This window comes from Labrus bergylta, chromosome 9, assembly GCF_963930695.1.
Source record: "Labrus bergylta chromosome 9, fLabBer1.1, whole genome shotgun sequence".
Lineage (NCBI taxonomy): Eukaryota > Metazoa > Chordata > Actinopteri > Labriformes > Labridae > Labrus > Labrus bergylta.
The window spans coordinates 5,684,970-5,698,240 of NC_089203.1; the positions used below are offsets into that span (position 1 = coordinate 5,684,970).

General features: G+C 41.5%; 1 protein-coding gene across 3 annotated transcripts; it reads right to left on the reverse strand.

Moving 5' to 3' along the window:
- Window positions 1–1,524: 1,524 nt before the first annotated feature.
- slc7a2 (solute carrier family 7 member 2) lies at window positions 1,525–12,956 on the reverse strand. 3 transcript variants are annotated; one of them, XM_020629738.3, is made up of 12 exons: window positions 12,645–12,956; window positions 10,878–11,255; window positions 10,640–10,795; window positions 9,521–9,686; window positions 9,183–9,319; window positions 8,874–9,096; window positions 7,841–7,980; window positions 5,638–5,740; window positions 4,951–5,162; window positions 4,701–4,867; window positions 4,498–4,606; window positions 1,525–3,859 (listed from the first exon to the last, which is right to left on the reverse strand). In XM_020629738.3, exons 2-12 carry the CDS (start codon window positions 11,245–11,247, stop codon window positions 3,672–3,674), a joined length of 1,971 nt encoding a protein of 656 aa, XP_020485394.2. In that variant the 5' UTR covers window positions 11,248–11,255; window positions 12,645–12,956; the 3' UTR covers window positions 1,525–3,671. The 3 variants fall into 3 exon arrangements, with proteins under 3 accessions (XP_020485394.2, XP_029132424.2, XP_020485393.2); XM_029276591.2 differs by lacking the exon at window positions 7,841–7,980 and adding an exon at window positions 7,447–7,583 and having other exon boundaries at window positions 10,878–11,258; window positions 12,645–12,955; XM_020629737.3 differs by having other exon boundaries at window positions 10,878–11,258; window positions 12,645–12,955.
- Between the last annotated feature and the right edge of the window lie 315 nt (window positions 12,957–13,271).

Genomic DNA, 13,271 nt, shown 5'->3' on the forward strand with positions numbered 1-13,271 from the left:
CTTCCTGTTAAGTTAGGAGTTTGGGCGTATGGGACTATCATACAAATAGCTGTTGACATTATACAAATGCCTACCACATTTTATTTTTTTTTATTTTAAGATTTTGTTTTTGGGCATTTTGGGCCTTGACTTTACTCTAAGGGGGAATTATTTTCCACTTCACAGTACAGTTATGGACAGCACGCCGACAGATAATCACAGATGCACAAACACACAAGATAACATGCAGACAAATATAAAGACAGAGTGGGACTGGGGTGTTTTTATTTTGGCCTTTTGTTGAGGGCTGCCATGGCTGCAGGCACCAGGCTTTTGCCATAACGAGCCCTCCTGCACAACAGGGACCTGTACCTGCGTCCAGAGGGCATAATGGTGAAGTGGCAGTTGAGTGGGTGTGTGTTGTCCAGTGCTATTGTAAGTGCGATGCGTGAGATGGCCTTGAGATTGAGCTCTGACAGTGTGGGAGTGGGGAGACCAATTAATTTGGCAGCTATGTTTGTGACACGTGTGAGTTTGACCTGGTTTTTGACAGTGAACATGTTAAAGAAGCAGGTGGAACAGTAGAGCAGGATGGGCTGGACAATACTTTGATACAACAGCAGGAGGAGATGGGGGGCAACATAGAGTCCTTTGAGTTTACGGATGGCATACAGTCTTTGATGGCTCCTTTTTTGAATGTCCGTTGTGTGCTGGTTGAAAGTGTGTTTATTGTCTAGTGTGAGTCTGAGGTATTTGAAGCTGTCAACTGTTTCAACTGTATCGTTGTTGATGAGAGTGGGGTCTGGGGTGATGGGGTACCTGTTGTTATTTCTTTTGTTTTGGCTACATTGAGATGGAGGAAGTTATGTTTACACCATTGGGAGAAATGTGTGACAGTGTTATGGTAGTCTGATACAGAGTTATTTTCTGATAGGAGGGCCAGGATGGCTGTGTCGTCAGAGTATTTGAGGTAGGTGGTGGTGGGAGAGGGGCTGGTGCAGTCATTGGTTTACAGGGTGTAGAGAAAAGGGCTTAGCTCCTTTATTGGAGAGAGATAGGACAGTGGATAGAGTCGGAAATCAGGGAACGACATGCGGGAAAGGAGCCACAGGTCGGATCCGAACCTGGGCCGCCCGCTTGGAGGACCACAGTCTCTGTACATGGGGCACGCGCTCTAACCACTGCCGCACCAGCGCCCCGTGCCTACCACATTTTGTAGGTGAACTGCTGCGCAGCATACTTGATCAGAATTATTGGGGAGCACTGTGTGGGCATGTCGCAACACACTATTTGCAAGATCGTTATATCATTTATATTTTCACTTCTTACTCAGTGTACAAAGTTTGTTTGTGCTCGGGCCCTAAAAAAATATTTAACAGACTTTGGCTGAGGTATTGTCTCAATAGTTGTAGAGGTGGAACAAAACTAAATACATTTATTTGGCACTTGTCAAAATGTATAATAACTGTGCTTAAGTGCATTTTGAGTTACTTGGGAAGCTATACATCCAATTTCTGCAGGACAAAAGAGTATTTCACATTGTGGTAATACTTGTATTTGTTTATTTCCTCCACCAGTGTATGAATGGCATTTGAATGGACTGAAAGGTATGCAGAAAAACAAAAAAAAGAAATGTAGTTACAGGTCAGAAGAATGAAAAAAAACTTTTTTTAGCCACATGGTGGCGTCATCTCAAACTGTCCAACAGTTGTCACTGGCTTTAGCTCTTAAGGTTTCCAGATATATCAATTAAGTAATAAACAACTAATTACTTCTTACTGAAAAATACATTTATTGTTTCAGTCCAGGCAGCAGTTAGTCACAAGTGAACAAACATCATGACATAAAAGTTACTTCTTTTTACTTTATCCTCTAACCTAACTGATCAACTCTACAATATCCATGTAGAGGTTCAGTATAGTAAAATACTTAACTCCTGTTGGGACTCTTTTGAGTTTGTTCCACATTCTATTAAACCCAGGAATACATCTATCAGCTTTAACTACCTTAAACCCTAAAGTCATTGAAAAGGACTATTGAGAGTGTTGGATTAAATCACATCAGATGGTGTAAAACACTGATGGTAAGGGTGACAAGTCAGACAAGAAACTAGTTTCTACTTAAAACTACAGCTCACTGAGCCTTACAAGTCGTAGTAAAAGACAGAAAGGGGGGGCCGTCAAAAAGCCCAGAGGAAAGAACGTAACTTTGACTTACATGCCAAGTTCATCTAAACTATGTGGCAATTAAGACTTGTTTTTATTTTTGTACACCGTGTTAGGTAACAGTGTACTCTGGATAAGAGATGCATTTCATGAAGGCTGTATTAACCACATCTTTGCAACAAAAAAAGCACAAACTATCAGACAAAATGTGTACCGTAAATACAGCAACATACATAATCTAAATACTGTTTGAGCAACGTTTTTACATCAGATAATAGTCTATGTGTCTATTGTAACAGCTCAGAGATTAAACACACAAAAGAGAAATAATAGAAAAATAAACCTGTGCTGAATGAACCACAACAACAGTTTGTGATTCTTCACTTAAAAGGGATATGACCTGTTACATAAAAACTACAGAAACCTGAAACATGCAAAGAACACTAAGCCTACCCTCAGGGAGAGAGACATTAAGTCATGATTTAAGTGCCAGCAAAATGATTTGAGATATTGTACATTGGCCTTAATGTGGTAGAATCGTCCTGGTATCACAATTTGATGTGTAGGCATATAAAACTGTTGTTTAAAAATATATTTCAACTTTATGATCAACAACAGAAGCCCTATGCAGATATGCATCTATACATTTTATTTTACTCTTTTTTCCATTGATCAGAAGTCATTTCCAGTTGTTTTCTCCAGATTTGACTGAGCTCTGATGTTGTCACCAGTGCAGGCTTTACTGTGACAACAAGTTCATTTCTTGAGATCCCCAGAAAATAAAATGCCAGAAAAATGAACATTTAACACAGGAAAATGCAGCAGATAACGAGCTAAATAAGTCTAGATCCTGAGGAAAACAACCGGAAATTACTTCTTAATACGGGAAAACAGAGTAAAATAAAATGCATGAACCCATGTCCTCTTAAGGCCTCCGTAGTTGACAACATATCTTTATCCACATGCTGGTTCTCTCTCACATTGGTCAAAGATCAACGAGTACTTTCACCACTAAGTTATACAACTTTTACTTAAACTAATACATAATTGTTGGATCCAGATCTAATCACATCATTAAATGGATAACACAGATTTCTAAGACTCATTCTTGCATTTAGAAAATCACCTGTACAAGATCACTTAAAAAGTATAAAAGACAGAATGTTTGTCATGCACTAACAACTCAACTCTACAACGAGACACAAAAAAACCTTTGCTGCAGTCCTTGAATGAACTGCTTCATTGTAAAGGGAATGAACATCACTCTCCAGTGTGTTACCTGTCCATTCATTTCTGCCTCCATGCTGTCCATAAAGCTCAACACACAATGTGGTTCCATAGAAGTGATAGAGCAGCTCCCAATCATGTGGCCGCTCATACAGAATACTGACACTGCCTTTGCAGGTTGAGTGGGCTCGTGTCTGAGGCACATGTGGTGAGGCTGTATAAACAGGTGCATCAAGGCAGAGTTCTGTGTGCTTTTATGCATCTGTGGCCTCACAGATTCAGTGACTGAGCCGCTGGACCTTAACACTGGCTGGTCTTCTCTGGGCAGATGAAACGCTCCTTGTCCTTTTCGACTGCATCCATACCAGCCTGCTGCTCCCTGCTGGCCTTTTTGTTTTCATTTTTACTGCTGCTGCTTGAAGGACCCTGGAGTTGACGCTGACGCTCCAAACTGTGCCACATGCCGTAGCCGAAGTAGATCAGGAAGCCTGAGATGAAGTGTTGGACGAGATATGAGATTCCATAAAAGGTAACTACAAAAACACTGGCAAAGGTATAACATCTACCCATCAGTGTTACCATCAGCATTAAAACTAATTCCATTCCTACACATTCACACACAGCCAACATAGCAGTGGGAGCAATTAGGAGTTCAGTGTCTTGCCTAAGGACACTTCCACATATGACTGGAGGAGCCAGGAATTGAACGCCAACCTCCCCATGCTAACAGCCTCCCCATGCTCTACAACTTGCTTGTTAAATCCATTCAAAAACGTTGATATGAAGCAACATGTTACAGTGTTACAGTAGGGGATACTGTATGCCAAACAATGTCTTTGGGAAGCAGTGACTTTTTGAAGTCTCAATTTTTCCTGCCTTGCAACCTCAAAGTGGCGACGCCAGCAAGTCGCTGAGAGGGGCGTGGTCAGACACAGCTCATTTGCATTTAAAGGTACAGACAGAGAAACAGCCTGTTCTGAGCAGGGCTGAAATAGAGGGGTTTATAGACATGATCAAATACAGGATCAGAGTGGATTTAGAACAAAACACTTCACAGACTTGTTTTGGGGAGCTCTGAGACTTATTTACACTGGTTGAAAAGGAGTTGTGACCTTTAGGGACTCACCTACAGCCATCCACACAGAGAAACGTATCCATGTATCTCCACTCAGCTGGACCATGAGGTAAATGTTAACAAATACACTCAGAATGGGCAAAAAAGGAAGAAGAGGTACCTGGTAAAACAAAAAGCATACATTTACAATTTTCCTCGTTTAATAATGCAGGTCTTGGTTTGAAAAGAAACTAAGTCATTGAGCAGCTACACACCATGAATGAGACCTTCTTGCTCGTCTGAGGCTGCCTACAGATCATGTAGACGCAGCCGCTGAAGATGAGGAGACACAGGGTCAGCAGTGCTAGGATCCAAACCTCCATGGCAAGGATGGAGCCGATGTGGTACGTGGTGAGATAGCTCATCACACACACCAACAGCACTGTGATGCAAAAAACAACAACACATTTAATCGCTGCGTCTTTAGTGACATTACAAAGAAGGGTTTTAACCTGGCCTGCTTACCTAGCACACAGACGAACGTGTTGACCACACTGGAAGAACTTTCAGAGGGGGAGGCAGGAGGGTGCAGGACAGTCTGCAGGCTGGAGCTGCCACCCTTCAGCATGTTAAGGTGGGACTCTGACTCAGTTAGGTCAGACTCGCCTTCCTCAGAGGACAGGAAGTCCTTTTCCCCAGTGCCTGCTCGCCGCTCCATGGTTCCATCAGGCTGGTACCTTGAGGGTGAAGTAATCACAGATTAGAGGTCATGTCTTCATAAAGGTTAAAGCACAAACAGCCAAACTGCAGTACTGTATTAAACATGTTCAGGGTTATGCTTTCTCCAGCTACAAACCACTTTGATAGTGAAAGATCTAATGTGTTTTTTGTTTTTTTGTTTTTTTTTACATTAAAATCCTGTTTAAACCAGGGAACAAACACTGCGTCTCTGTTTTTGAGACACATTTGTGCAAACAGTTGTACACAGTTTAGGAAGAACACAAAACCTGAGTAAACAACCCACACTCAAGCGGTCACATTCATAGAATGGGAGCATTCACCGCTCTTACATCACCACTGTGATGCAATACCAAAAGGCGTTGTTACACCAACGTAGTAATCAAACCTGTTGGTTTGGAGGAACGTTTAAGGAAGTTGCAATAATAAGATTTCTCTGAAGGGCTATATTTGTTATTTTATAAATGTACTCACCTCAGAATCAAGACACACACAGCAACCAGTGAGTAGGCCAGCAGAGTCCCGATAGACATCATGTCAACCAGCGCTTTGAGGTCAAACAGGAAGGCCATGATGGCTATATAATCAAGAAATTACAATTAGCTCAAACACTTTGACATTGAAGATGAACATAGAGATGAAAAGGTGAATTACGAAATACTGTCAAACAACATTTTGATACAATACATTAAAAAACACCCACATACAAAAGTGCTATAATACTTATTTTGCAATTACAAAATGAAAACGACCATCCAAAAAAAACAATTTAACATTCAACAGACTCAAATTAAATGTCATGCAACATGTTTTCAAAATGAAGCGATACAAAAGAGTGACGGCTGTAATCCTCTCCACACCATGTGGTGGTGTTTGATGTGAGACACACTGTTGTGTTTCCTCTTGTGTCCCAGCTCCAGACTTCATAGAGCTGATCTCAGCAGCACAGTTCAAACACAGTGTACACACTGCTCCGCGCAACATTACATTAAAACAAGAATAACAAAGACAGCTTCCCTGCACAGTTCTACCAGTTGCTCATCACATCTGCCCGTCCCTTCATCAGGTCATAACTTTACGGGTCTAAGCCTGAAACACCTGGACATAGTGAGCAGAATCCAAACATGAACTACATCAGTCTCATAAAGGCCAGCAATTTGGATATATTCTTTTATCCTTAGAAGCAGAATAAAATCTAATGACGTATAGACATTAAGACCTAAAACAAAATGTGTTTCCCTCTTTAGCTAAAAGCGCCACATTTTCAAAATCTAATTATCTCGCAACTTTATCAACAGCAGACACTTTTATGCTCCGAGACACCCGGCTCAGCATTCACCAAAAAGAAAGTTAACGTTTTTATGATTTCTTATTGAAATGAAGCAGAAGATGTGCAGAAGTAACTGTTCTAAAGACTAGCTGCAGAAACTTGATTTAAATGTAGCATCCTAATGTGAAAGATTCAGCACCAATAAAACCACCAACCAGCAACACTCTGTTTCATCGATGGTCTTCAATGAAGAGACAATCTTCTTTAATTCTAACAAGACAAATAGTAACTGAAGGAGAAATTCAATACAAGTTCAGTCTGTAGAGAAGGCTTCCCTGTAATCCATTCACAGTTGAATGAAGAGATTCATAGAAATATTGCGACGTATTAAGAAGCTGTAAGCTAGTTCACTTTCTTGCTGAGAGGTGGATGTCAGTTAAAGTGTGCACCAGACTTTAGGAAGACACTTGCTCCAGCAAGAAAACCAGCAAAGTTTTTATTAACTCATTTTCATGCAAGTGTAACATCATGATCGATAGAAGTGCTGTTAGGTAGATTTCTTTTTGTCAAAGCGTAGCTAGCAAATGATCATTGTTTCCACTTGTGCTTAGCTAAGTTAACCATCTCTATGCCCAGGTGCATGTGTGCTTAATTTTAAAACCAGATGAGTTAAATTAGCACAGTATGAGGGGAAGAGGGTAACTAGCCAGCTGGGGTCTTGTTATTGCTTTTATTGTGCGAGGCTACCTGACAGACAGCACTGGTTGATGTGTAGAAAGCTAGCTAAAGCCAGACGGGCTGAGTTGGTGAATACTGATTTTTTTTTTTTTTTTTTTTAACAAAAAAGAATCCAGCCTTCTTAAAGTGAGCAATATTTTCTCACATGCTTTAAGAAACACCATCACCACATTAGCATGCAGTAACCACCACCACACCACGTGCATAGATCAAATCCACAACACACGTCCACGATACAATCCCATGATAGGCGAGTCCTTGTCTCCGGAGCTTACCCGCAGTGGTACCTGCCGCCATGGTGGCAGCAACAGGCGACTGGCGCTTACTCACTTTGGACATAAATTTGAACAGTATGCCATCTCGTGCCATGGCAAAGAGAATGCGCGGCAGAGGGAACATGGAGCCCAACAGGCTAGGGAGAAGAGGGTTCATGGTTAAGTTGAGGACACTCTAGGAAAGAAAACATGACACCTGCACAACTGTGAAAGAACAACGTGTGCTTAAGGAGGGAAAACCTTTTAAAACTGGACATCGTAAAGTTAGAAGTAGGGTCAATTTCAGGAGCAGGAGAGCCAAATGATTTTGTGCATTGTTCATGGTGTCTTTCACAGTTGATTGGTGGAGAAAGATTAGCAGGCGTGATCTCACTGGACTCTCCCCGGCTCTCACCTGCGACTACACCGGAGGTCATAGTGGCAATAAGTGGGGTCTTCGTCTTAGGATTGATTCGGGCTAAGCCTTTGAAAAGCACCCCATCCTCTGCCATAGCATAGATTATACGAGGCATGGGGAAAATGGAACCCAGCAGACTGCATGAGACAGCAGAGACATGCAAGACCAACACGTTAGTGAAAAGCCCCCAACACATACATACACACAATTACACTTACAATCACATCTTTAAAGCATGTCTTTCTTTCCTGTGGTTGCTTCTTTCATAGCGTCTCACTCTTCATTCACTTTTTTAACAAATCTAATAAATGGCAAACAAAAGACACTAGCAGTCACCAATGTCCTAAAGCAGTCATGAATGTATTCATAAAGAAGATTATAGTTGTATTTCTCAGTTCTGAGTTTGGCTATGAGTTGAGTTTAAAAGGAGTTTTTGGCTTCTAAAGTCACATTTTTCAGAAGTGTAGGGATTAATTCCAAATATATAAAAGCATCCATGTGTTTTAAAATATTCTCACAACTTGTAGGAATTGTGAGGAAATCTGCCAAAGGGCGGACCCCAATTGCATCAAAATGCAATTGGTTCAAGTCGAATTTTATGCACATGAATGCAGAGCATGGGATTAGTGAAGACTGATTGAACTGACTCAGCGAACCTACAGGGAAGAAAGACAGAATAGATTCACATCAGTGTACTGGTTTGAGAAAAGCTTGGCCAACTTTTAGGATAATTAGAATAATTCAATTATGAATACTATATATTTCAAGCATGCAGGTATCTGAAAACAGAGAGAATTGACCACCACAGCATCCCAGTAAGCAACATGAATCAATCCGATAGCAAGGCGTAGACAGAGAGATGTGGTCAGAGTTAATGACCAGATCTTATTCACCATTATTACCCATTTATAGTACCCACATTGATAAGAAATTAAACTCAAATACAGTTAAAGTTACATTAAGCCTTTGTCTAGTATGATAATTGATTTTTAATCTTAATATTTTTTTGGACAGTAATCTCAGTGGGTACCTGGTAGAGAGAGCACACAGTGAACCTGCAGCCACCACATATTTCGCAGGACCCCAGCCCACATATTCAAAGGCCATGGGCAGAGGGCTCTTCTCATCCAGCAGGTAGTAGGGCATCATCAGTGTGAGCGCAGCTGACACACCGAAGTACGCCAAGAAGCACACAGTCAGCGACACCACGATGCCGATGGGAATGGCTCTCTGAGGGTTTTTCACCTCCTCACCTGTCATATGCACAGATATGAAAACAAATCACCTTCACACTTAGCTTTGCAAAACACCCGTCACATGTATTCATTATGCAGCTTACCTGTAGTCGCAATGCAGTCAAACCCAACGAAAGCGTAAAAGCAGGTAGCAGCTCCAGCCAGGGTTCCACTGAAGCCATAGGGCATGAATCCACCAGCTCCATAATCACTGCTCACGTTGGCCGTCACTGAAACATTCCTGAAACATAAAAGCTGTCAGTTCATAACGAGACATTTCCCAGAGAGGAAGGTGGCCACTGCTGCCCTGCATGTTCGATAGGGAGCACTGCATTAAAACAAACAACATAGACCAACAGGGATAGAGATGCTTTGTTTGCTGTTCAGGAGAAGAAGCTTTGCATTAGTGGACCATGATATACAAAATGAATGGCTCTATTACCTTGTAATTATGGTGACATTTATAAGGGACTCTTCAGAAATCTGCCAGTTGTATGTGTCTCCTTTGACAAAGCCGGAGATGATGACGAACAGGAGAACCAACACGTTGATAGCAGTGAAGACTTTGTTGACCCAGGCTGACTCCTTCACCCCAAACGACAGAAGTCCTGGGTTGAGAAAAAAAGATGCTCAGAACGGTACAGTGAGGTGTGATATCTCAAACTGAAATCCGAGCACTGATCGAATAAACATATTTACTTTTAAGACCAAGACGTTTGCAATAAGCAGGTATAATATGACATAAATAATGATCTGAGTCTGCAGTGTTTTATACTTCATGGTTCACAAACAAAAGTAGAAGTGTTGGACCGGTTGGTTGAGCGTCTCGGGAAAGATCAGTAAAGTTAATACAACTATCCTGAGTGTGGCAATAAGGTTGGTATCATACTTCGATAACTGAGATAGTCACAGGTAAATTTAGTGTGAGCTCTGTGTGTTCCCAAAAAAATTACAGAAAAAGGTATGATGAACAAAAAAAGAAGATCCAATTTTTTTTCTAACTCCGACATATTTTTCTCTCAAAGAAAATACTAATGGATTGTTTAAGGGTCACATATACCTAATCTCATCAATGCATTGGCAGGCCATGATAACAATTTGCTTCATCAGTTTTAGCCTGGGAGCCATGGAGGTGGAATTCAACCAAATTGTCTCCGGTTTTAAATTCCTGATCCGTGGTTAAAACGACCACAAGAAATGAATATGGCCTACTCTCAAAGTCCTCAACAGCTAAATTACTAAACCCTCGGCTGCTACAAGGCTTGGGCTTGTAATTGGAAGTTCTCATAATATGACTGTGTGACTGTGGGAAAGTGAAGCAAACTGTCAGGGTGATTGTGGAGTTTTTAAAACGAAAGGGGATGACAGTGGGCTCCTGTGGTCTCACAGTGCCTTTATAAAGCACAACTCACATCATATCATAACTTTACTGAATTGGATCATGCAAGCTTTGGCTTTTTTTTTTAATTTATAAAATTGTACCAATCCTGATTTTAAGTGTTTTTTCTCTGGTGCACATCAACTTGAATTTGTCAATCCCCAGTCCGTATGTGGGCCTTACCAGAGAGCAGCAGTATCAGACAGACAGCAAAGAAGTCAGGGTACTGAGCCAAGCCAGGTGAGTTCATGCTGAAGTAGGTTTTACAGAACACCTCAATGTGTCCTCCTATCATTTCATCAAATGTGCCACTCCAAGCCCTGGCAACTGATGAGGTACCTGTGACAAAGCAATAAATAGAAACCGTGACAATCAGTATCTTCTTTTTTATTAAGTAGTCCAAAGTATATAGCTTACTTACCAATCACATAGGAGAGGATTAAGTTCCAACCAGTAATGAAGGCCCAGATCTCTCCTACAGTCACGTAGCTGTAAAGGTATGCTGAGCCAGTCTTGGGGACACGTGCACCAAACTCAGCATAACACAGGCCGGCCATGACTGAGGCTAGGGCAGCAATCAGGAATGAGATGACAATACTGGGGCCTGAGTTCCCCTTGGCCACCTCACCAGCTAAGACGTAGACGCCAGCGCCAAGAGTGCTGCCAACGCCCAGGGCGATGAGATCAACGGTTCCCAGACAGCGGCACAGCTTTGAGTCCTCCAGGGTGCTCAGGTCCACCACTTTCCTGCGCACCAGGGATTGGCCAAATGACAGAACCTGCTCCAACATGTTGACACCTGCTGACAGAGGGAACGAGTGAAGAGAAAAGAGTGAAAATATATAAGGTATATAGTAGCTTATAGGTACTGTATGAACTACTTAACTGTGTGTAAGGAGACATTTTTTTGTTGACTTTGACACACCCTCTTGTATGAGTTGGATAAGTCAAACTGTCATGGTTGGTATGCAAGTATGTGTGTACAGCTTGAGGGCCTCCAAGGTGCAGACACACAGCTAAAGAAGATTTTAAAAATCAAAGAAAGTCACAGCTCAAGAGAGAGTAAAGATTTTGCCCCTTTGATTACAACTGTTTTTTTTTGTCTTAGCATCAATGTTTGCACTTTAATGCTGAATGAGTTTGAAAATCAAAGGCTGTGTCCATGAGCACAGTTAGATTTTTCTCTACCTGCTTCACATTTTCCTGGATCTTCTTATTTGAAAAAAAAAAAAAAAAAAAAGCTTAAAGGTTGGTTGCATAACGTGAGGATAACACAGATGTAGGTTAGTTGAGACGGGTCTTAACCCCCAAAAAACTATGACGTGCATCCTAGGAATACTGCCAAGTCCTATAGCGTGGTAAAGTTCATACAGTAGTGTCCCATTAAAAATCTATTGTTCTGGGTTATGGTGCATATCTAAGTACTCAAAGGGCTGCATTCATAAAAGGACCATGGAGGAACCGTTATGACACAATAAAGACATTCCACACACTCTTAACTGATTACATTAGAAAGGACATAAATAGACAAACCGCAAAGTCTTCTTTGTTTTCATTGTACCTTAACATGTCTCTTTTCATTAGAAGAGGCCTCTGGATACATAATGATAAAAGCGGAATGAAATCCGCAGGCTTTCTGTTGAATAGTTTCTTTGCTTGCTTTGGAAGTAAAGCCTTCTTCTTTGAACCAGCACTTTGATTGTCTTGACTGTAAATTAACACTGACGACCATTCAAATATGCATTGATCTCTATTTAAGTGTACTCCTTTAGACCAAGAGAAATGAGTCTTGAATGTGACAGCTCATTAGCATTACAAAGTGGATCCAATTACAGCATTTCAAGCGTGGATAAAAAGTGATGATGGTTGAGAACAAATTCTAATTTTGACAAGTAAAAGTTCACTTTTTTTTTTTACTTCCAATACAATTACTCAATATGCAGCTCTTACCTGTATCATTATTCAACATGTCATCTTTTTTTTTTTCATTGTCATCGTCAAGTTGTATTAGCAGATCATGTCCTAAACTGAACTTGTTGAAATTTGTTTCAAAGGCTGCTTTAAAGACAACTCAGAACCACAGCAAAAGTGTGACCTTTAAATTCAAGCATCAGTTATTTTGAGCATAAGCACAACCACATGTAGCAAACATTACAATATTTCTACTTCATTACAGACATGCACATACCTGTTGACACTGCGTGGATTTGACAGGTCAAAGTTTGGAGAGGGAGAGACGATGCAGTTTGAAGCGTTGGGTGTTTTCTGAACTCCTTCTGCAGGGAGCAGCAGATCAGCTGCACAAGATGCACAGGTAGAAGTCAAATTACATCCACTGATCCCATGGAGTGGTGCCTCAAACTCTGCAGCAGCACTGTGCTCAACACTCACTATGCTGGCATGTACTCTGTTCAGGGGCAGTACATCTACGCCTCCCTCTGTCCTCAGTGTTTCTTCATAGGATCTGCCCCTTCCTCACCCCTCACACTCCCAGTCCTGCTGCAGCCAGGGGAGTGACGTCCCTTGAGCAGGGAAGCAAAAGGGGAGGAGGCAGGCCATTGGGAATTGGGGGGGGGGCGGCATGCTTGAGATATGGGGAAAATCTGGGGACAACATTGCACCATAAACTCTCCTCTTGGGGATGGCACAGCAGGACACACAGGAAAAAGGAATCTTGTTGGTAGAATAAGTGATTTCCAGAGCACACTCAGGCTAAATACATCCCAGCTGCCCACATGCAAACTGACTACTGATAAATGGTTGGGCAACTGGGGTTGACAAACATTGAAGCAGACACTTGTGTTTACCCAGTACA

Excerpts from the sequence above, each read along its gene's own strand:
- slc7a2 (XM_020629738.3), bottom strand. The coding sequence starts at position 11,247 with ATGTTGGAGCAGGTTCTGTCATTTGGCCAATCCCTGGTGCGCAGGAAA. Across the intron at positions 10,796-10,877 it reads AATCCTCTCCTATGTGATTG|GTACCTCATCAGTTGCCAGG; the intron begins GTAAGTAAGCTA and ends GCTTTGTCACAG. Across the intron at positions 4,868-4,950 it reads CACGTTCGTCTGTGTGCTAG|TGCTGTTGGTGTGTGTGATG; the intron begins GTAAGCAGGCCA and ends TTTGCATCACAG.